This window comes from Aspergillus brunneoviolaceus (genome assembly GCF_003184695.1).
Source record: "Aspergillus brunneoviolaceus CBS 621.78 unplaced genomic scaffold BO95scaffold_106, whole genome shotgun sequence".
Taxonomy (NCBI): Eukaryota; Fungi; Ascomycota; class Eurotiomycetes; order Eurotiales; family Aspergillaceae; genus Aspergillus; species Aspergillus brunneoviolaceus.
In genome coordinates, this window is record NW_020290836.1 from 25467 (window position 1) to 45683 (window position 20217).

Sequence of the window (20217 nt, forward strand, 5' to 3'; positions counted from 1 at the left end):
CTGTGGGCAAGGAAAACGCCTATGTCATGACTCACGATCTCCGCGTCTATATTGTGGAGCTTGAAGCACCGTCGCTTTTCTTGCGGTATGTCGTCAAACCTGGTCTCAGTCCTCGTATCAGGCCGGCTGGTTAGGAATATGCGCAATTTCACAGACTCTAGCATTCGTGTTTGAGCCAGAAGATGGAGGATCGTGGCGACTCCACCCGATGTTTCGCATTCGTCTAGGCACAAGTCTGTACTCGCTGATTCGGTTTTAATGCGCTCCGTATCCAAGCAACTGCACAATCTTGCCTACGCTCATCCGCGGGCTAGCAATGGTGTGAATCAAAAGAGTCTACTCAGCAGGTGGCGCCACAATCGGATCTACGCCACCAACCAGCAGCGGCTCCATTGCCGACTTTGGCTGCCCAAAGCAGGGCTCCAATCCAGTTGCCGTCCTGGTGCCAGAGTGTCTTGTAGCATTGATGAGAGACGAGTCGAGGGCCTCGGTGAAGCGCTAGCAGGTCGTTGCGCAACTGCTTCATCAGTTTCGTCGTGACTGATGACGGATTAAGGCGGATTCTTCCCCAGAAGGCTCTTACAGTATAGGATTTGAGTCCACATCTAACTGTTCAGGAGCTCGGGTCGGAAATATGTTATCATTGTGGAGGCAGTCATCCTCTATATCTTACTTGGATGAACCCCTTCTAGCCATACGGCCCGGGACACTACTCAGCATAGCAAACCTCTTTAAAATGTCTGGCGACGAGATAATCCTCGGTCTAGAGCAGGCTCTACACTCTGACTATCTCCACGCAGCATGATCCTTCCCTCTTCTTGCGATGGTGCAAGATCCACAATCAAATCACCAGCCAACTGCTCCATCTCGCTTGCCATCTCACAAGGACCACGCTCATTCATGTTGCGAGTGACCACGCTGTGTTCCAGCCCATGAAAAAGAAGAGGCAGCGTGGATGACTTCCATAAGCTAACATTTTCGCGACTGGTTATGAAAGCCGTTGCTACAAGCACGATGATGCCTGCCACGAGCAAGGCGACGGGAAGGGCCAGCCACGGCCATTGAACGGCAACGTATGAATCCTGCGTGGTGAGAACACCATAGATCGGATAGCTATGGGTGGTTCGCGCCAACTTGGAGACTGACGCGGCGATGTTTTCCATGACATTCTCGAATCCGAATTCGGTCGCCCTTTTCGCGACCCATGAAGACGTAGCCAGGTAATCTGTCCCACTATTCCACACCTTTGTCACACGGTCCAACTCATAGCCCTTGTTGAGGGTCCCAGCCAGCGGGAGTAAATCTTCCATGCGATACGGTCCGGGCTCCACTCCACAGAACTCATAATGAACTGGGTCGACCGAATATCCAACGGGATTGATATCAGTATTCGTATCATTCCAGTTTGTCAGCGGACTTGCGCTGGGTTTCCAGCAGTTATCGCCATAGCCATCTTGGTAGAATGATCCGAGATCTTCATCCATGATTTGAACAGAGCTAACACCATTGGTGACAGAGGCATTATACCTCTTAGCGCATATTGCCAGTGCGCACTCGGTCACTTGTGTGACTTCGATCACGCCTAGAAAGTCCGATGCGTTACTTGGCCAAGTTTCCGGCAGACTCAACTCGGCTTTGGATACCACGACCAAGGGTTCATCAACCCCTGCCACCCTATCAATGCTGAGAATATCGCCCAGATATTGATTCGGCCTCGTGTCGGCTATCCAGTATAAAACCTTCGGGACGAGCAAGTCATAGACCCCAGTGGGGCGCCATGTGATGTCAATTGAGAAATTGGATGGTGTCCCATTGATTCTAGATATCGAAATTGGAATTGTCTGGGGACTGAAGAGGCTGTAGTTAAACAAGGATACATTCCACCCGGAGAGGACCACACGAGTAGGGTCGATATCAGCACATCGACTGCATATCTCCACAGACTGGTACGGGGCCCAGGTACAGTTGCCTGTTGGACAGCTAAGGCCGAAGTCAATTACATCAGCCCAGATTCCGGTATTAATGGCACTTGTAAAGTCGGAATAATTGCTGGAATTAGGTTGGAAATGGCGTGACTGAGCTGCTTCTGCGCCTTCCGAATACCGATGTGTAGGTTTAACAGGATAACTGATAATTTGCTGGACAAAGGGATCGAATACCAGAGCCAAGATTATTACCAAGGCCGCGACGGTCACAAGAGAGCGACATTTATCTTCGAGTAGAATTAGGATCGAGCCCCAGGGCCCTCGGCTTGCATTGTCATATAATTGCACACTTGCCAGCCGCTTTCGAGCCTTCCGCAGTGTGATCCATCTCAGTTGGCCAATACATTGACCTACAGCAAAGATTAAGGCAGATTTTGCCACGGATGCGAGAATAGAGACGACAGTATTCAGTTTAACACCACTGGGCAGGTGGGGTGTTAACTGCTTGTTATAAATCTATTATAGAGTAATTAGGTTTCCCTGATGTTTAAGTGAGAGTTGGGGCTGATCATACCAGCAAGATACAAGCTATCGCAATAAGACATGCGATACTCAAGCAAACAGCGATAGACTCGTATATCCACGAGTCAGATCCTAGGGTACCCCAGAGGAACCGGTGGTGAGTCACATCTTGTAGAGATGGTGGTTTTATGACCTTTTTCTCATAGTTGGATAATCGAACAGGTGTGTAACCCCCTCTTGGTCCTTGCTTCTTCCTTCTGTGAAATAGGAACATAATCAAAGCAGTGATTATAACCATTAACACTCCGAATGTGACACCAAGGGCAATGCTAGCCTTGGTGCTGGTCGATAAGGAGGAATGTTCGCTGTAGATATCTGCCGAGTCATTTGAGGAACTCTTGGCGGGTATTATGATAGGCACATCGTCCGCATAAATTTCCGAGTAATTTCCATCAGGATCGATTCTGAGATCGGAGACACATGATCCCATGTCTGAAGTTTGGCTGAAGTAAACATAACCCCTGCAAGGAGATATGCTGTTAGTACACAGTGTGTTGACTGGCTAGCGATGAAGGATTCTTACGTCGGACAGCATCTTGCCCAAGTCCCAACTAGTGTATCATTCCGAATAATTATCTCTGTGGCAGCCGTGGCATAGCCACTGGGGCATTGTCCTGGAGAGAAATAGGAGTTTCGGCTCCATCCGGATGGCATACACGCCGTGTTGTTGTTAGCAAGGTGATAGTAATAGGTGGTCTTTGATTTGGACAAAGTCTGGAGATCGTGCAGACACGACGAGGGGGGTGTAAATACGGTAGTGAGCGGAAGTAAGGATGAGGTAGTACTTGTAATAGATGGTGTAGTGGCCATCTCTTACGAATTAGCACCTTTTTTGCGACCAGCATGTGATGAAAAGGGTTTTAGGACGAGACGTAGGGGTCAAGGGCCTTATATGCGAAAATTGCTAGTCGCTTAATCCAGTTTCTCTCGAGGGGTTCGATAGAGACTTGGAGGTGCTCATCGTGCATGGCAGAAACCAATCATACTCGCTGGGCCTGCATACGGAGTTGATCAGGCAAATCGGGATGCATGCAGTGGGCGGCGGTCGTGAGATACCTACGGAGTACCCCGTAGTACTGTGACACTGCGATAAATTGATTGCACCGTGGAAGATTCTTGCTCAAGGCTACAGCTACGAGTGGCGAGGCTGATGGTGAATCGAGACATGGGTTTGCCCGCTGGGCAGACAACAGGGGGTAAGATGCAATACAACCTGGTCGTCTGCCAATCACATTCCTGGATACGAGCTCACAACGGGTCTGGTGATTGGCTTTCGTGATCCCATTGGGGAAACCCGTTGGCTATCCATGATGCCAGGCGCTTCTTCCTCGCTAGGTAGCAAACAAATGTACTGTACCGACAGGGGTAGCGCTGGGATCAAAGCCTCCGCTCGAGCCCCTGAGAAAATGCTAAGCATACCCTGTCGAGTCTTTCACCGTGCCTCAGAAGGCTGGGAAAACCAGCCATCTTTGTTTATAAAAATGGTGGTCTTTAGGGCTCTCTGACGGCTCTTTCAATGTTGACCCGCACAGCCTCATAGGACGACTGATTCCCCCCACCTCAGCATACCTCAGCATCAACGCTAGCTTGTCATCGGTAGTCAGAATTCCTTACAGCGTCAACGAACATGAAGATGGAGATTGCTGCGCAATGTTTGACATAATCACAATACTCCTTATCGAGCGTCTTCCTCGCTCTTCTCCTTCTTGATAAATTCTTCGCTGCAGCTCCTTCAAACCTGTTCTTCTTTGCCGCCGCCTTAGGAAACGTCATCCCAGGCTCATTGTTCAACACTGTTATACTGGGAAACTTGTAGACCGTGGCCCTTAAATTTTGCTATTTACTTCCTCGATTCTTTTGAGCCAGAAATTTTCGACATCATATGCCCGAACATTGACAGGCCGATGGCCGTCATATCGTCTTTTTGCCCATATTGATACGTTCTAATTAGGCATCTGCTCCATTTTGTGACAGTGGGCAGTCAATTCTAGGGCAGCACGACCTCTTCACCTCATTTATATCAGTAATGAGATCCCGAGCATCGTTTGAAATTGGGACACTGGAAGTTATGGCCAGCTTGCAGGCAAACTGAGTAGAATCAAAGCTGATCACTATATATCAGAAGAGGTTTTTTGATAAGATGATTCTACACAAGAAATGATAGGTAAAAGACAAATCATCGCCAAGAAGGCATCAATAACCAAGATATAGGGTAGTCGACCTGGTTCTGGTTTAATCTTAGATAATGATTCGAGAACCAGACGACGCCATTGATCCTCAAGAGAATAGTTGGCAATGTCTTTTCTTTGGCGAACAGAGTTTTTGATTTCATGACGCAGAGAAGGATCAGCGTCCGCCAACTGCCGCGCAATTGTAGTCACAAAGCTCGTCGTGCGCTTGGTGTCACGATGGAGGACGGAGAAAAAGAAGCTGGCCCCAAGTCGATTCTCGTCATCATACTTACGAGCTACCATGCGGGCTATCGTCGACTTTCCTGTGCCAGCCAAGCCACTCATCCAAAAGATGCAGGGACCTTCGCGATCATTGGCCCAATGGTCAATGCCCTCAAGGATCTGCACGCGTGTGTTTTCGAGGCAGTAGGGGGACTCTTCACTATCAGCAATTGAGTTGAAGCGCGCGTCCTTCACGCAGGGCAAGTGTGAATCATTAAGCAACTGGGTTGCATCCCCTGTGATTGATTTAGCCGGGGTAGTGATAGTATTGGTCGGGCAACTTGCCATAGAAGTTGACATTTTCGGCCGTGCCGACGAATTGTCGAGAATAATTGGCAGCATATGCTGAGATGGAGCATCTTGAAGAATCTTGGTCTCCTTGGCTCGACAGACTCGACAGTTTCCTAGTCCTTTGATCGGGGATCATGGTGGTGTGGGTTTGGTGAATGCTGAAATGCTGGGGACAGAACGAGTCGACACCACCAGCAGCTTTCGTGAAACAAAATGCTGGGGATTATCTGTCTGATGGGAGCGCTAGTCTGGGTGAATCCGGTTCGGCGACAAGGCTGAATCTTAGCTAGTGTAGCGGTAGACTAGGTAGTAGGTAGTACGCACCGAGCGACGATTGGTTGTGTTTGAGGCTTAGCTGTGTGAGGTCAAGATAGTTCGAATAAGGGAAAGCAGGTAGCTGCTTATTATGCCCCCCAAGCCCCTCCCTAAATTTTGACCGATCAACCCCGGCGCTACACAACACCCGTTAACACCAGCAACGCCCATCACCCCAATATGGCTGAACCCATTGGCCTCACCGCCAGCATCATAGCGATCGCGGGTCTGGCGTACTCAAGTTGCAGGACTCTGAGCAGCACGATCAGGAATTGACGCGATGCGCCAAATATCCTCAACGACCTCCACGGGAATCTCCACACGGTCCAAAATCTGCTTCGGTCGTTACAGAGCGCTTTCGAGGGCCTGAATGAGAACGACCTGTCTGCCGGACAAAGGAGATGTTTTGAAGATCTCGAACCTTACATGCGTCGATGCGAGGCGACCTATAATGCTTTCGCAAAGACGCTGTCCCGGCTGACATCTCACTCTGATGAAGACAGACTCAGCTGGCGGGACCGAGGTCGCTTGCATCTGGAGAGACGGGAGATTGCAAGTCTGAAGAATGGACTGCAGAAGGGCATAGAAACTCTTGATATTGCGATCAACATGGCAACACTGTGAGTTCAATTCATACCGACCGATGCTCGGTGCTGATGAGGCGTCTCCAACCGCCAGTCGAAGCACCCGGCAAAATCAGGATGCGCTGCGGACTCTGGAAAGAAGAATTGTCACATCGATGAGCGAGTTTGCCGGTGAGATACAAGGCCTGCAGATGGCAATACAATCCTTGCCGTCTCCCTCTGAGAGCTCCAGCATCACCCGGACGGATGTTGATCAGGTGGTAAGTCTGTTAAAACGGCAAATTGACCTGATACAACAGAGCTTGAGGGTATGCGACAGCGGGCTGAGGGAGACCTCGAGAAGTACTGGAACGACGGTGGCGAATGCCAGAGTGCTTGATAAAGCCCGTCAGCTCATTGGAAACATTGGAAGTGATGTTCGACTTGGGCCTCACACACTACCGGTGAATATCAGTCATGCGGAGGCTAGGGACAATGCATATCATGGGGTGGGAAACATCTCCGATGCGGCGTTGGAGGCGTTCTTGAGATAGTAAAGCCTGAGCGAACTTCGTTGTGCCTGAAAGGAGGTAATGAGAAGTGAGTTTCAAATATATCGTGGATAAGCAAGAGTGGCACCAGCTGCGGCCTAAAAGGTTGTGCGTCAGCGATGCTGTAGCAGCGTTTGCTGCGGTGTTGTGAGCAGAGTGTAAGCTGGACCGTGGTTGATTTGCAGTCGAAGAATAGCACATCATGGTTTGCTCAAGCGATCAACGATGTATTGAGAGATTGAGGACAGTTGGGAAATGTTCGGAGGTGGAGGTTTACTAAGAGAGAACATGCATACTCAGAACAGTTGGAAGTCACCTGTTCCCCGGCTCTTTCCGTTATAAGGTTCCAACTCAACCAACTACTCAATTAAAGCCACGCATTGTTCATCAACACTCTTCAACGAAAACAGCCATTTGATTCGAACTTGGTATTATCAGTGTACCATGAAGATGAAGAGACAGAAGAAACTCCAAGATCAACCGCAACATCAGGTATAAGATTGAAGCGAGTTTGTGCACTTACAATCGAGCAACACCTGTTAAATAAAGACGGAGACCGCTGCACTTCACGCCCACCTCCAGTTCAAACAAAGATTCACGCTTGACCTTGTCAAGCAATACATCATCAATCCGGATGTTTCCACCTCCGGAGTTACCGAGATCCGAGTCCGTATATGCACGGCAGACTCGCATGGATACCCCGGATCGAGTCCAGGACCGTCGAAGTAAGTCCACTGCCAGACCTGACTGTCGTACAGAATATGCATACGGAGTACACGATCCATTCAATGCGACTGCAGAATAGATCGGATTGTCGTCATCACCATCCCCCCGAGTCATTACCCTCCAGTCCGGTTGGCAGACCCATGTCACAATCATCTGCAGATTAACTAACCCTGCCGACAGCGGTGTAACCTCTTCGAACCATGACACACTGCCTCCAATGGTGTTTCATCTCATAACAGCTATTCCATTCCCTGGCACGGGTGCATATTCTCGCTGTCTCGTTTGCACTGTGGCCAGGGGCACTGCCATCAGAGGGCCCTACCCGGCGGATATACCGACATGACCAGGTGGCTGGACCGAATCTCAATCGCATGCATCATGAGAAGGGTTAGGCAGCAGAAACATGGCACGCAGTGCGGTTGTATAAATACGTGCCCGTTCCCCAGGGCTGGCTGACTGACCGAGTCGCCCTCAAAACCCATTCTCTACTCAGCGACAGGATTACCTCTCATCCCCCAAACGCTGACTGCCTATACTCACTCGACCGATCCGAAATCTCCGCAGCGATGAAGCCTCTTACCACCCTCGTTCTCTTCTTTTCCTGCTTCGGCCTGTTGGCAGCTGCCCCAACAGATCTCGCCCATTTCATCGACGCAGCCACCCACTTCCCCTTCGTCGACATCCCAGACCACTTCCCCGCCATGTGCTCCGGCACTGGCTCTGGGTATTGCAACCTGGGAATTGCGAGCTATATCCCCTCGTCCGGGACCAAGATCCGCCAGGCGTTTGTCTACGATCGCTACTGCCGCGGACTCGGAGCGCGGCCTTTCGACACCGATACGGGCAAATGGTCCGTCTACTCGCTGCTTCCATACACAGTGGAGCTGTCTATCACCGGCGGGGGCAGGATCCCGGATGGGTCATTCATGTATGCGGGGCGGAAGACGGATCTGGGCAAGAAGATGTACTGCCGAGCGTGTTCAGGGCTCGGGGACTGGGAGTGCTGTCAAGTTGCTTTCGACTGTCATTAGGGGAGATTTGGGGTGGGTCAAGCTTAAAAGAGAGTTCGGAGTGAGAAAGCTTGCCCTCAGCACGGAGTCGGTGCCTGAGCCGCGTCGATTGGCGAGAGTTGATGACTGGAGTTATGTTGTTTGCTTTGCGTGTGTTTGATGATTTATATCCCCTGTCTGCTAGCAATAAGATTTGATGTGATTGAAGATGTTAGACATCCAGCAGAAGTAGTCATAGTCAGCATTTCAGCACAAGAAGATGTAGTGATTGTCGCGCTAAGGGGAACAACTTACTGGACACCGAAACTCAAGGCCGATGTTTGCAGCGTTTACAACATGTGTCTCCAGTCAGTAAGCTGCAGCCATGCAATATATTTGAGTTACAGTGAGCCAATTACCATTGATTGACTCAAGACAAGGCTAATCGAAGGATGGTGGTTTGCATCCTTTGTCAGCTCCGGAATTAACCCCGACACCGGAATGTATACAAGATGCCGGATGTTTAGCCTGATCTCCAGGCCTGTAGAGCGATGCATAAAAGTAGCCTGTAGCCTGTAGCCAGTAGCCAGTAGCCTCAACAACTCCAAAATAACAACCGCACCCATTTCTCAAAACACCTGAACCCCCCCCAACATCTGAGAGAGAAACAACAACCATGTCCCAAGACCCCCGCCTCAAACCATTCCACCACCTCCAAGCCCCCTACAAAACCTTCCAGGATACCACCACCAACACCTCCCAAGAAATCCAAACAGACATCCTCATCCCAAAGACCATTCCCAACCCCAAGCCCCTCCCTCTAATAATCTACTTCCACGGCGGAGGCCTAGTATGCCCCCCATCCCCCATCCCCCAGCCCCCAGCCTCAAGCCCCCTCTTTCTCACCCAAGCAAACTAACCAGAAAAAAGATATGCGGCTCCTCCCTCCACCCCGACTGGTTCCCAAACTACCTCCTCGATCTAGCGCAAACCACGCCTGCCGTCCTCCTCGCCCCGAACTACCGTCTCCTCCCGGAGGTCACCATCCACGAGGTGTTCGGCGACGTCCTCGACTTTTGGGACTGGGTGCACGCCCCGGCCAGCGTTGCCGCGCTGCTCGCCGCGGTCCCTTCACCCCAGAATACCTCGGACAGGCTCGCAGTTGACGTCGCCCGCGTCCTCGTGGCGGGCGGTTCCGCCGGCGGGTATCTGGGTCTGTGTCTGGCGCTGCGGGTTCCCGATCAGATCGGCGGAGTGGTCGTGGGGTATCCTGCTTTTTTGGGGGTGTCGTCTTCTGCGGTGGCGTCTGCTGCTGCTGCTGTAGCGGGGGGAGTAGCCGGGGGAGCAGGATCTTCCTCGGTGAGAGGTGACGATGAAGAGAGGAAGAGTGGATTGAGCAACGGGGATGGGGTTAGCCCAACCTCCACCACAACCACAACCGCAACCACAACCGCAACCACAACCACAACCACAACCACAACCACAACCACACCCTCCCCCTCTCCAACTACCCAAGACCTAAACCAAATGCACCACCTCCTCAACACAGCCCTCGCCCTCGCCGCCCAGAACCGCCGCCCCGTCCGCACCTCCACGACCCCCCCGGACCGCCTCGACCTGATGAATGCGGCGATGCGCACGGGCCGGATCGCCGAGCTATTCGCGCGCGGCGTCGACCCGGCGGCCCACGACCCGGACCGGACCCTGCGGTATCCGATGGAGAGGCTGGATGAGCCAGCCCCTCAGGTTCCGCGGGGTGGGATTGTAATCTTGCATGGGCGGGAGGATGAGGTCGTGTCTGTGGAGGATAGTGTGCGGTTCGTTGGCAAGGCGAGGAAGGTTTTGGGACCAGAGGGGGGTGCGGGGAAGGTGGTGGTTGTGGTGCGGGAGGGGGGGCATGGGTTTGATACACCTGTAAGATTGGGGGAGGGGGGGTTGGGGGAGAGTTTGAGGGGGGTTGTTGGGGGGTGGTTAGAAGTTGGGAGATTTAGTATATAGCACTATAGAAATGCAGGTGTGTATACAGGGTCCTTAACGAAAGCATGTTTACAAGATAAAAGCTACTCCCATGCAATGTAGTTCACTACAGGAAACACTAATATCGTCTCAAAACTCTTCCAGTATTCAATATGGTCCGACAGACATAGACCTATCTAACCAACAAAACAAATCCAGACATGATATATCCAACAACACCCGCCCCAAAGCACAAAAAAGAAAATCCCAGCCATAAATTCATATCATATAATTCATCAAGAACTTGTTATCAAGTCAATAGTAACAGCGCAGCAGTGAACGTGTCTCACATCCCGAATACATTACCACCTCTCGGCCAAGCCACCCCCTAAAAACACATTCACCACCCACTGGAAACCCGAGCAAAAAACTTAATAAGTATCCCCCGTCGACTCATCCAGATCTTGAATACGGTTGACTCCGCCCATGGGGGTGCCCGCCGCCAACATCATCTCGCGCTCGCGCCCGGAGGTGCTGAAGCGCTTCTCCTTGAGGACGGGCTCCTCGCCCAGGTTCTGGTGGCCGGTGCGGACGGTGGTGTTGCCCTGCGGGTCGGTGTGCGAGGCAAAGGCCGCGCGGTGGCCGGATTCTTGGGTGTGGGGGGGCTGTTGGTTCTGGTCGTTTGACGAGGAGGACGAGGAGGAGTACGAGGACGAGGATTCGAAGTAGGAGGTTTGGGAGGAGTTGTACGACATCTTGGTGGTTGGTGGGTTACGTCGCTTGGCGATGAGAGTCTAGGGGGATCGGCTGTGCTCGCGATATGTGGTTTAGGTTTGCGAGGTTCTTGTGGAGATTCGTGAGGGTTTGCACGGAAAGGTAATTTGCAAATACAAGAATTCAAGGTTTGCTTGCTAGAATTGATTTAGAGTATGGTGATATAGTGATGGTAGATTGCCTGGGGTAAGGCTGCGTTTGCGGGGAGATTCTTATACTGCGGCTCCGTGTGGCAACGATGCAACGATGATGTCATGGCGAGATAATTCCAGGGCGGGCCTCCTTATCTTTCCCCAAGAAATATGAAGTCAGCCCCAGTCCTTACCAATCCTTTCCCAATTTTTGAGGGTCAAGGGGGGATATCGTCATGCTTAGATGAGCCGGTCCATGTGTCAGGCCTGGCATCGCCCTTGATTGGTCGCCCATGACGATCCAGGGTAGCGGCCATTGCGAAGGCTGCATCATTCGTACTGAACTTACTGCAAGTATCGACCATCGTATCCACTCACGATAGACTTAACGCGTAATTGGGTGGAAGATTCACCCATTGTGGCTGTATAGCACGCGTGTTACACATGGCAAGGGGGATTGTGACTGTCAGTTGCTGGACATCCGAGACTAATGCCGCCCATCAGATCGGCATGCAGCCACTCCATCGACCACTAGCTTGGACTTGGGCCCGCAAAATAGATTAATTCTCATGTACACTTCCGGTGCTACCTACCCGAGTATATTTGAACATGAGTGATGCCTCGAGGGCAAGTAGACTAAGTCGATCCACTAACCGGACATTTTGTCCTATCCATCCTCAACCAATCCAGACAGATCCTGGTATGACTGTCATCATTCGACTTATTTTCATCTTATTAATCATAATCCTCAAAACTAGCTCCTATTCGTGTTCGAATCACCAGGAGCACCGTAACCAATTCAAACAGAGTATCCCGAAGCACGAGACTTATAATCCCACATCATATCATCCAGATCTCGACCGGACGCAGAAACCATCACCTTTCCCCTTTCGTCCACTGCAGCCGTATACAAGGCATATGCGGGATCATTGAGGGCGAGCTTCAGGATCCGAGTGGCAGCCGGATGGTGCCTCCTGACTCGGGCAATAAACCTGCTCGTATTTCCCTCGTACAGCAGCTCCGCGGCCCCCAGCAGCCCGACGGGCTCCTCCCATAGCACCGACCGGTGACGCTGGTGATAATAATACAAAATGATGTTGCATACCACAATAAAGGACAATATCACAATGATGTAGTACGCCGTCTTGGGGACCACAAATAGCCGCGTGTCTGGGGTAGAGACGGTTCCTGGGATTGAGGGCGGCTCATCGCGGTCCACCACCGAGCGAGGGAACCCCAGCCCTTCATTCGCTACAGCGTATATGGCTTCGAAAACTCGTTCCGTAGATAACAATATTTGGTTCCTGTTAGCGTACGGGTCCAAGGTGTTTGCTTCTAGGACGTGCCTATTGATGAGATAGGAGAACCCATCCACGGATAAAGCACCAGTGGGATCTCTGAATGATATGCTAGTCAGGTTCTGTTCGAACCATTCCCAAGTAGCCGGCCGAAACTCAACAGACTGGCTGGGATGGTCTTGGAAGTGAATTACCGAGCTGTTGTGTTTGTCTGAAAATCGGGTTACAAGATCACCGTGTGTCTTTCGGTATATAGGGGTGCATGACACGGCACTATAGTCTGCGATTTTGAATGGGGATATCAAGTTTCGAATCCCTGATATGATGGTAATGCGGCTATAGCCAGCATTCGCAGTGCACTCTCTCGCTGACAAGCTCCGGATGTAGTAATAGGTTGAGCTGTCCAATGTCATGGAGTATGTGACATTGCAGCCGGCATCATCAATTCCGACTGTCAGAGTTCCGCTTTCGCCGTTATATGGGATATAGTGTAGGGTAGAATTCTCTTCCGTGTAAACAGTGCAGTCAAGATGGCCGGACACAGCCAGGTTGTAGGTAGTGATATTACTAGGCACCTGAAAGCTGTCGAACCCATATGGCCGGAAGGCATAGTGCAGATCTGTCCATGCTGATGGTGGCGCCTTAAAAATAAGCATGGCAAATACCTCGTCGGCAATCTCATTCCAATCCAACGAGTCATCAAGTGCCAAGTCGTCCCATAGTTCCAGAGTTTTGAGGGTGTTAGTGGAATTGTTGATGACTGGTGTTGCAGTGAGCAGATGCGCAGAAAGAGGGACCACGGTTATGTTCGAGACAAGGTAGAGAAGCATGATGACTCCCAGAATGTAGTGCTTGTTCCGGATGGCCAAGTACCACGACCAAAGGAAGGGTTTACTGCTGTAATCGAGCAGTAAGGAGTTCTTCAGTGTGTTGCCCTTGCGTAACTCAACATACGGTTGTTGCTTGGACGCTGCATCTACCACCGAGGCCTAGAGGTCTCGGGACAGCGTGAAAAAGGCATTGGGCAAGCTAGTCCACAGATATGCTGCACTCCAAAGGTCCTGCAGTATCCCGCCGGGCCCCTTGTCTCGGCCCAGCAAATGTTGAACGGATAGTAAGCCATTACGGCTTTCTGATATGGCGAGGAGGATCGATAACGTCAGAACGGTTGCGATTTCAAGAACAAGAAGAGATGATATGTAGGCCGATCTCAAAGGGTAAGTCTTCCAGTCCCGTTGCTTAGAGCCTGGGGGTGGGGGATAGTCGCAGTCATAGCTGATGGTTGTTGTAGCACCTGGGAGCATCCGACTGTATTCCTCAATGAGCTCTACGGGGCTCAAATCGGCAGAGAAACCCAGAGACATGATTCAATTATAAGACACATTATGTCCTTGAGAAGATTGTAGAGTGTTTGAAGTGAGAAGAGGTAGTCGAAAGGCATCCCCTTGACTTCGCGGACGAATACTGCGAGTTTATGTGAGATGGTGACGAACAATGAATCCTGGTTAGAACGGATACATCGTATTTCCCGGAGGTTTGTCTTTCAGATTCTGACCTGACCGAGTTTCTCTGTGGACACATAGTGTGAGCACAAAGGAAAAAAGACAAGCCATACCAGCCTCCAAACCCAGTTTCGGTCCACATTGACCAGCTTTGTGGATGATAAGCTTTATTAGGGTGGTGGCCGCATACTGCCTGGGTCGCCACACACAGTTACTCAGGAGTCGTACGAGATCCAGAAGCAATCAAGATTTTATAGGATGAGATCTTATGAAAGAAATGATCTTGAAGACCTCATGATGAATTGGTGTCCTTCATTGCTGTTAATGGGAGAGGGAAGGGAGCTTTGGATGGAAGCTTGAAAGAAAGCTTTGAAAGGTGGACTCCCCGGCATCACGTGGCTGAAATACTAAAGCATATAAAAGCAAGCATACAACAACATGGCCTTTGCCAATCCCAAGAGGGGAGTGAGTGAGGACAGAGAAAGGAACCGACCAGAGTGAATTGCAACAAGTCCCGGCCAATCTAGAGAAAACCCCCAACTTCTCTTAATTGAGGGACTTCTGGTTAAATAGTCGCGTCAAAGAATAAGCGGAGAATTGCGCCATGTAAATAAAGATGTTCAGTGGGAAAAAGATCGACCAGTGAGTCAACTATGTTCAATGATCAGAATAAATACTATTAACCTGACCGTGATATGGGGAAACAGCCCCTCCCCCGCCGTCAACTTGAGGGAACTCATCTCGTAGCGTAAATTCACCGTGCCCATCGTTTTGAGCCAACCATGCCTCTGCACGGTAGATACCGCAACCTCGACGTACGACCAGATGAGGCAATGCCTTTCGAGGCATTTCATCTCGACTTGCTGGCCGTTGACATGCAGCGGTTGTTCCTGCAATTGCTGCATGAGCGGGCGAAAGACCCGAAAGACCGGGTCTTTGAGTTGGAAGATCAGGATGTGCCCCAGTTTCTCCATTTCTGCTCGGAGGTCGTGGACGTCATCCACGACTTAGAAGAGGACTGGCTTATAGCTGAGATCCGGGAGATGCTCGAGCATGTCTGCCTCACGTGGGCCTATATGCGTGGTTCCCTCGACCGAGCGAGGAGAGCTGGGCTCCGGCGACTAAACGATTCGCGCCGGGGGCTCCACACCTACGACCGGGCCTGGGCCAAAGGCATTGTCAAAGAGCTGGCGCGGGTGACCAGCTGCAGCGCGCATGCCGCCATTGAAGCCTTGGTACGCGCCGCCCTGAAGCCCGAAGATGTCGCACGGCTGCACGTAGAAAAACGACCCATCCCCCGGCGGACCGAGGAGACCGAGTGCACGATCTGCGGCGGAAAGCTGGGGAAGAAGCCCGTCTGGTGTAAGACGCAGTGTGGCCATAGTTTCTGTTTCCACTGCATTGATTCGTGGCATGAGGAACTCTATGAAAGAGACTCCATGGCCAACTGCCCTTACTGCAGACAACCGTGGCCGCATTCTCTATCCTCTTACCGCACGTAGCGGTTAGCTGTGTAGAGTGATGTCGGTAAGCAACCTGCTTACTAAAAGAGGCACATTGGTCAATCTAAATACGCTTCTCCTCATCCCCTGTAGGCTGGCGCTTTCTTATATCCTTCCACCCCATTCCCCATGCCGCACAAAAACAGCCAACACCTATAGCAGCAGACAAATAAAAAACATGATTTATCCCCTGAGTATATGCCAGTAACACTCCTGCCAGTTTATCCTTCGAAATTATGCCCCGGATCGCTCCAGCCCCAGCAGCAATCACTGCTCCGGAATCCACGGACGAAGCGTATACCGCCAGGCCGGACTTCAAGCTGTTGATGAAGGTGACTTGGCCTAGGGTGAGGAAAACTGCCTGGCCCAGAGTTTGGCTAAAAAGGAGGAGAGAAAGAGCGATGGAGGTTTCAGCTTTGGGGAGGATGTTTTGGACCGCAAGGAGGGGCTACACCGATATGTTAGTATAAATATGCATAAATGTGCCAAAAATTGGTGAACTCACCGCTTGGGTACCTAGACCCCGTCCAGCTCCGATCAGGATCTGGTATCCAATCCATGTCCTTGTTGGTGTCGACAATGAGAGAAGAGATAGCAATCCGTTTCCAAGTGATAATAACCCCCCGCTACCGATACTGAATGGAAGATAGTAGCCCACCTTCCTCACTGTACGGCTTTTAGAACCGATGCTCTTTGCGGAGGTAAGAGAAATTTCTTACCTAAAAACCCCGAGGAAATGACAAGAATCAGCTGACTGATGATGCTTGGGAGTGTAGAAACACCACTCATCATCGCGGACACTCCTTTCACCACTTGAAAGTAAAGAGGAAGATAATATGTTGCGCAGGCATTCATCCCGCCGAGGAAGAACATAAAGAGACAGGAGCAAGAAACTATTCGCTGAGAGACCATGTAGAGAGGGAACATGGCCTCTCTACCGGTGCGGTACTCCCACCCCAGAAACAGAATGAACATGGCGCCTGAGCCGCAAAACAGACCAATGACTGTCGCGCTATTCCAAGGATATCGGTTTCCGCCGTAATCGAGTGCCAGAAGGAGCTGAATGATGGCCGGTGCGAAAATGGAAAATCCGATCAGATCTAATTTCTCTCGGATGATGTGAAGGGTTGGCAGAGGGTCTTTCGTAGCTTTCGGTTCTGGGATAGTGACGAAAAGCAAGACAAGAATAATGACGCCGCCGATTGGAAGGTTGATGTAGAAGCCTACAACATGGATAATCGGTAAGAGATACCAGGCAAAGAGACGCGCGCAGAGAGAGTACTTACACCATCGCCATGATACATACTCCGTTAGCGCCCCTCCAATCAATGGCCCGAGGACAAGGCCGAGCTGAGCAACTAGAAAATCACGGGTCAGAGGAAATACCCCCAGCTGTATCAAATTGGCCTACTTACTTGCCAGCAAGATGGCCGTCATGGCTATTAAAAAGCAGGATTAGTAATATTACAAAAATGAGTCAAGGTGATATGATGCATACGTGCTTGTTGCTCCGGGGAAAAAGATCTCGTAATAATTGTCAAGGCACCGTTTTGGATACCTGAAGCTCCGATGCCTGCCAATGCCCGTGCAACAATGAGCATTTTCGAGCTAATGGCCAAAGCACAAACCAAAGAGCTGACCATGAAAATGCCCAGCAGCGCAATGAAGGTTTTCTGGTGGCTGTTAGCTATCTTCGCCAGCAAGAGAATGAGATGGGTGCGAGCGTACCTTGGTGCTGAAGTATGTGTACAGTTTCCCTGTGAGTGGCTGGAAAGATGCACTGGATGGAACATTAGTGAGTCTTCTTCTTGTTCTCTTTTTTTTAAGACTTGAGTTTTGGATTTCTTTAATCCATTCTTATATCTTCTGCTTAACGTCTGAAAGAGATGGCAATAGCTAACATACCTAGTGAGCTGATATGCACTACCATACCATCCCACATCAGAAAGAGAATGGAATTGGCTTGTGACTCGGGGAATTGCCTACTATGACATGCCATCAGTCAAGAGGAACGTATACCTAACCAGCAGCAGTCCCTCGTATCTCAAAGCTCAATCTTACCGGGGCAACGATAGAAGTATCAACAAGCACAAGAAGGGCGGCAGACGTCAGAGCCGACAGCAGCAACACAAGCCTGAAGCCAGTGATATAATCTTGTCGCTCTGTTGCTGGCTCTTGCTCTTTAGCCTTCTCCATTCCTCCATCTTCGCCCCTTGATGCTACACGCATCGTCTCTTTTCCGCTGCAAGTTGAGAACTGGGAAGTATCGTCATATGCCTGCTTTTCCATTTCCTTTGGTGGGCGTGGTGATATAGTTGAAAATATTTCAAGATATTTGATGGGAAACAAGGGGGGCAGTCTGCCTACGCACACGTGACCCTCCCATTTATTCATTCCACAGATGAAGAGAATCAGGGGAGGCAGTCTGCACACATACACGTGACCCCCCTATTGATTCATTCTTGCACTTCGCGGCTAGATGATAGGGGTAAGGAGCGGAAAACAGAGAACAAAAAAAGAAAGCGTAGAGATTTGCATGGTTCCATTTAGGTATACAAACTGATGCACGACTGTAGCTCCAAGGGAATAATCGCCAATTCGCGTGGACCACTACCGGTACACCATCAGCATTCCAACAATAAGCAATTCTACTTTTTAAATTTGAAGGGTTTATAGAATAGTTCGTTGCATCTAATTTACCTGTCTTGGATCTATAAGATTATTGGATTGATTGGTGGAGGGGGAGAACTCAAGAGCATTTACCAGACCCACTGATAATCCATCTTTTGTGACGGTACCATATTGTGACTAGTGCGATCTGAGCTGTGAAACTAGCCTTACAAATGGAGATGCGTCTCCACTGAAATGACAGGAAGGTTTAATAGTCTGGATAGTTTTTCCGACGTGTCTATCTCAGCCGCTTCCGCTACACCAGATCGGAGACCGGTATTCCGAACAGAGATGAAAGGAAGGGAGAAAAGATTATCTGTACGGAGACACGCAATGCTGAGAGAGTAATTCCTTGATTGAGGTTTCCATGAGGGCTGGAAGTCAGCAGTGTAGAAAACTAGACCTAGAAAGGCAACCTCACTTGCATGCCCTGTGCCCGCAGTGCAGTTGGCGGCTCAGTACAACCTAAAGAAGCTTTGAATTTCATTTCCTCTCAACACCAATAAGCCCGAATCCCATGAGAGAAAGGCATCTAACTCCAACCTGCTTTGAATATTATACTGTGAGGGAAAGCTCATCTTCAGCAACTATGATCAAGTTGAATCCCCCGCCAAACACCATAATTACTTCAAAGTCCCAATAGTTTGGTTACAGCCGTGCCAAAATGCCCTCGCCGTCCCATGGAATAATCTTCACCAATATAGTTGCCAGATCCTCCACCTTGTCGGGACTGACTGATATCTTCCACCTCCACAGTCGAGCTATGTCCCCCCTCCTGATGGTATGCGAGACTTCGAGTCCAGTTTTCCGGTAGTAATTCAAGACGGTGGGATGCGTGGTAGCACTCGAGCCCAGCATGCGCGTCCGGAAATGGTGTGGTCGATGCCCCGACGAGGGGCGCTGAAGCTGCTGTGCTTGGTGTCGCTTTTGGAACGTCTGTCTGTCCTCGCTGACAGCTGCTCGCTCCGCCGTGGCAAAGGCCTCGAGGATCATGCCCCGCTGCCGGTGGTGAGGAGAAACAAACGAGGTTCCTAGGAACCAAGACGATTCATTGCAGTCGTTTTCGTTGTCGTGGTAGGGTTCGTGGTGGCAGCGCGGGCCGTAGAGACTGGAAATCAATGCCCACTCATTCTCCCATACCGGAGTCTGGAGGGCACCATCGTCGGCTCGGGGAACAGCGATGATGACTCGAAAAGCAGGCTCGGAGAGAATTGACTTCCATTCGGCGTCGGACATGCTTGCTTCTTTTTCGTAGGATGACCCGAAGCTGTCAGGGGCTGTTTTCAGGGCGTTCAAGCGGAATTCGATGTATTTGGGACTCCATTGTTGGACACTCGCCTCGTCGTGGGGCAGGATTTCGAAGTGGTATTGCGATAGAGGGGGCATGATGCGGCGCGAATGATTAGAGTCGTTGTTGTGCCTGGATCAATGATGAATCTTCCGGACAGAGCACGGGATTTTATTTTCGTCTAGCAAGTAACTTATCTATGTCCTGCATTTTACTGATCGAGCCAAAATGCTGCAGCATCTACGGAGTAGTTAAGCTCAGTTGAACCTCGTATTCAGTACTAGTACTATGTAGATCAATCTGTCAAAGTGAGCTAGCTGAATTGTCAAAGACTGTAGTAGGTGTTGTACCTTAGTATGCATCTGGACAAATGAGATCTACCGGAACCATCATAGATCGGGTAAAGATTGCCAGGTCGATCCAGCCGAGTATGCTGGTAACAAGACCGATGTCGAGGTGTTACCCGCAGTTTACATACAAAAGAAAAAAAAAAAAAAACACAGTGAATCTGGGATGGAGGTAGACTAATCCCATGTCACGGTACAAAATCTATCCTTGTTACTAGTACGCCACTGTACGAAACATATCTGGCTGATCTTCGCGAAGATCTGCATGGATCTACAACATCAGGACTTACCTAGGTGATCTACTTCGCCGGGTCGCCCACAAGACCCACATCGGTCAATTGGGGATAGGAAGGC

At 50.4% G+C, this 20217-nt stretch overlaps 11 protein-coding genes across 11 annotated transcripts; 4 read left to right on the top strand and 7 right to left on the bottom strand.

The window, feature by feature from the left end:
• Positions 1-631: 631 nt before the first annotated feature.
• BO95DRAFT_486360 (DUF3176 domain-containing protein) lies at positions 632-3363 on the bottom strand. Its single transcript, XM_025590448.1, has 3 exons — positions 3031-3363; positions 2500-2968; positions 632-2441 (listed from the first exon to the last, which is right to left on the bottom strand). Exons 1-3 carry the CDS (start codon positions 3315-3317, stop codon positions 732-734), a joined length of 2466 nt encoding a protein of 821 aa, XP_025436769.1. The 5' UTR covers positions 3318-3363; the 3' UTR covers positions 632-731.
• Positions 3364-4449: 1086 nt separating this feature from the next.
• Positions 4450-5822, bottom strand: BO95DRAFT_21408 (uncharacterized protein). The gene is made up of 3 exons (XM_025581136.1): positions 5576-5822; positions 5246-5526; positions 4450-5196 (listed from the first exon to the last, which is right to left on the bottom strand). Exons 2-3 carry the CDS (start codon positions 5385-5387, stop codon positions 4619-4621), a joined length of 720 nt encoding a protein of 239 aa, XP_025436770.1. The 5' UTR covers positions 5388-5526; positions 5576-5822; the 3' UTR covers positions 4450-4618.
• BO95DRAFT_21428 (uncharacterized protein) lies at positions 5648-6782 on the top strand. The gene is made up of 2 exons (XM_025581139.1): positions 5648-6186; positions 6245-6782. Exons 1-2 carry the CDS (start codon positions 5993-5995, stop codon positions 6681-6683), a joined length of 633 nt encoding a protein of 210 aa, XP_025436771.1. The 5' UTR covers positions 5648-5992; the 3' UTR covers positions 6684-6782.
• A 1325-nt stretch (positions 6783-8107) lies between these two features.
• On the top strand, positions 8108-8437 carry BO95DRAFT_376019 (uncharacterized protein; the record flags this gene model as incomplete). Its single annotated transcript, XM_025583173.1, has 1 exon — positions 8108-8437. The coding sequence occupies one exon, from the start codon at positions 8108-8110 to the stop codon at positions 8435-8437; it is 330 nt and encodes a 109-aa protein (XP_025436772.1).
• Positions 8438-8994: 557 nt separating this feature from the next.
• BO95DRAFT_518873 (uncharacterized protein) lies at positions 8995-10430 on the top strand (the record flags this gene model as incomplete). The annotated part of the gene is made up of 3 exons (XM_025591994.1): positions 8995-9245; positions 9326-10309; positions 10422-10430. The coding sequence occupies exons 1-3, from the start codon at positions 9072-9074 to the stop codon at positions 10428-10430; spliced, it is 1167 nt and encodes a 388-aa protein (XP_025436773.1). The 5' UTR covers positions 8995-9071.
• A 70-nt stretch (positions 10431-10500) lies between these two features.
• Positions 10501-11366, bottom strand: BO95DRAFT_448080 (uncharacterized protein). The gene has a single exon (XM_025587766.1). It carries the CDS (start codon positions 11104-11106, stop codon positions 10783-10785), a length of 324 nt encoding a protein of 107 aa, XP_025436774.1. The 5' UTR covers positions 11107-11366; the 3' UTR covers positions 10501-10782.
• A 653-nt stretch (positions 11367-12019) lies between these two features.
• BO95DRAFT_486366 (DUF3433 domain-containing protein) lies at positions 12020-13918 on the bottom strand (the record flags this gene model as incomplete). The annotated part of the gene is made up of 2 exons (XM_025590449.1): positions 12020-13530; positions 13681-13918. 2 exons carry the CDS (start codon positions 13916-13918, stop codon positions 12056-12058), a joined length of 1713 nt encoding a protein of 570 aa, XP_025436775.1. The 3' UTR covers positions 12020-12055.
• Positions 13919-14838: 920 nt separating this feature from the next.
• BO95DRAFT_518877 (uncharacterized protein) lies at positions 14839-15558 on the top strand (the record flags this gene model as incomplete). Its single annotated transcript, XM_025591995.1, has 1 exon — positions 14839-15558. The coding sequence occupies one exon, from the start codon at positions 14839-14841 to the stop codon at positions 15556-15558; it is 720 nt and encodes a 239-aa protein (XP_025436776.1).
• Positions 15559-15622: 64 nt separating this feature from the next.
• On the bottom strand, positions 15623-17557 carry BO95DRAFT_376086 (putative efflux pump antibiotic resistance protein; the record flags this gene model as incomplete). Its single annotated transcript, XM_025583178.1, has 6 exons — positions 15623-16006; positions 16064-16224; positions 16278-16781; positions 16845-16916; positions 17027-17338; positions 17464-17557. 6 exons carry the CDS (start codon positions 17555-17557, stop codon positions 15623-15625), a joined length of 1527 nt encoding a protein of 508 aa, XP_025436777.1.
• BO95DRAFT_21484 (uncharacterized protein) lies at positions 17553-17897 on the bottom strand. Its single transcript, XM_025581145.1, has one exon. The coding sequence runs from the start codon at positions 17845-17847 to the stop codon at positions 17578-17580; it is 270 nt and encodes an 89-aa protein (XP_025436778.1). The 5' UTR covers positions 17848-17897; the 3' UTR covers positions 17553-17577.
• Positions 17898-18876: 979 nt separating this feature from the next.
• On the bottom strand, positions 18877-19615 carry BO95DRAFT_488118 (uncharacterized protein; the record flags this gene model as incomplete). The annotated part of the gene is made up of 1 exon (XM_025590499.1): positions 18877-19615. A coding segment is annotated over one exon (739 nt), but the record flags the coding sequence as incomplete, so codon positions are not given.
• Between the last annotated feature and the right edge of the window lie 602 nt (positions 19616-20217).

Coding starts and splice junctions, on each gene's coding strand:
- BO95DRAFT_486360 (XM_025590448.1), bottom strand. CDS start 3,317: ATGGCCACTACACCATCTATTACAAGTACTACCTCATCCTTACTTCCG. Junction 2,969..3,030: donor TGGGCAAGATGCTGTCCGAC/GTAAGAATCCTT, acceptor ATCTCCTTGCAG/GGGTTATGTTTACTTCAGCC. Junction 2,442..2,499: donor CGATAGCTTGTATCTTGCTG/GTATGATCAGCC, acceptor ACTCTATAATAG/ATTTATAACAAGCAGTTAAC.
- BO95DRAFT_21408 (XM_025581136.1), bottom strand. CDS start 5,387: ATGATCCCCGATCAAAGGACTAGGAAACTGTCGAGTCTGTCGAGCCAA. Junction 5,197..5,245: donor CGAAAATGTCAACTTCTATG/GCAAGTTGCCCG, acceptor AATCAATCACAG/GGGATGCAACCCAGTTGCTT.
- BO95DRAFT_21428 (XM_025581139.1), top strand. CDS start 5,993: ATGCGTCGATGCGAGGCGACCTATAATGCTTTCGCAAAGACGCTGTCC. Junction 6,187..6,244: donor GCGATCAACATGGCAACACT/GTGAGTTCAATT, acceptor TCCAACCGCCAG/TCGAAGCACCCGGCAAAATC.
- BO95DRAFT_448080 (XM_025587766.1), bottom strand. CDS start 11,106: ATGTCGTACAACTCCTCCCAAACCTCCTACTTCGAATCCTCGTCCTCG.
- BO95DRAFT_21484 (XM_025581145.1), bottom strand. CDS start 17,847: ATGGAAAAGCAGGCATATGACGATACTTCCCAGTTCTCAACTTGCAGC.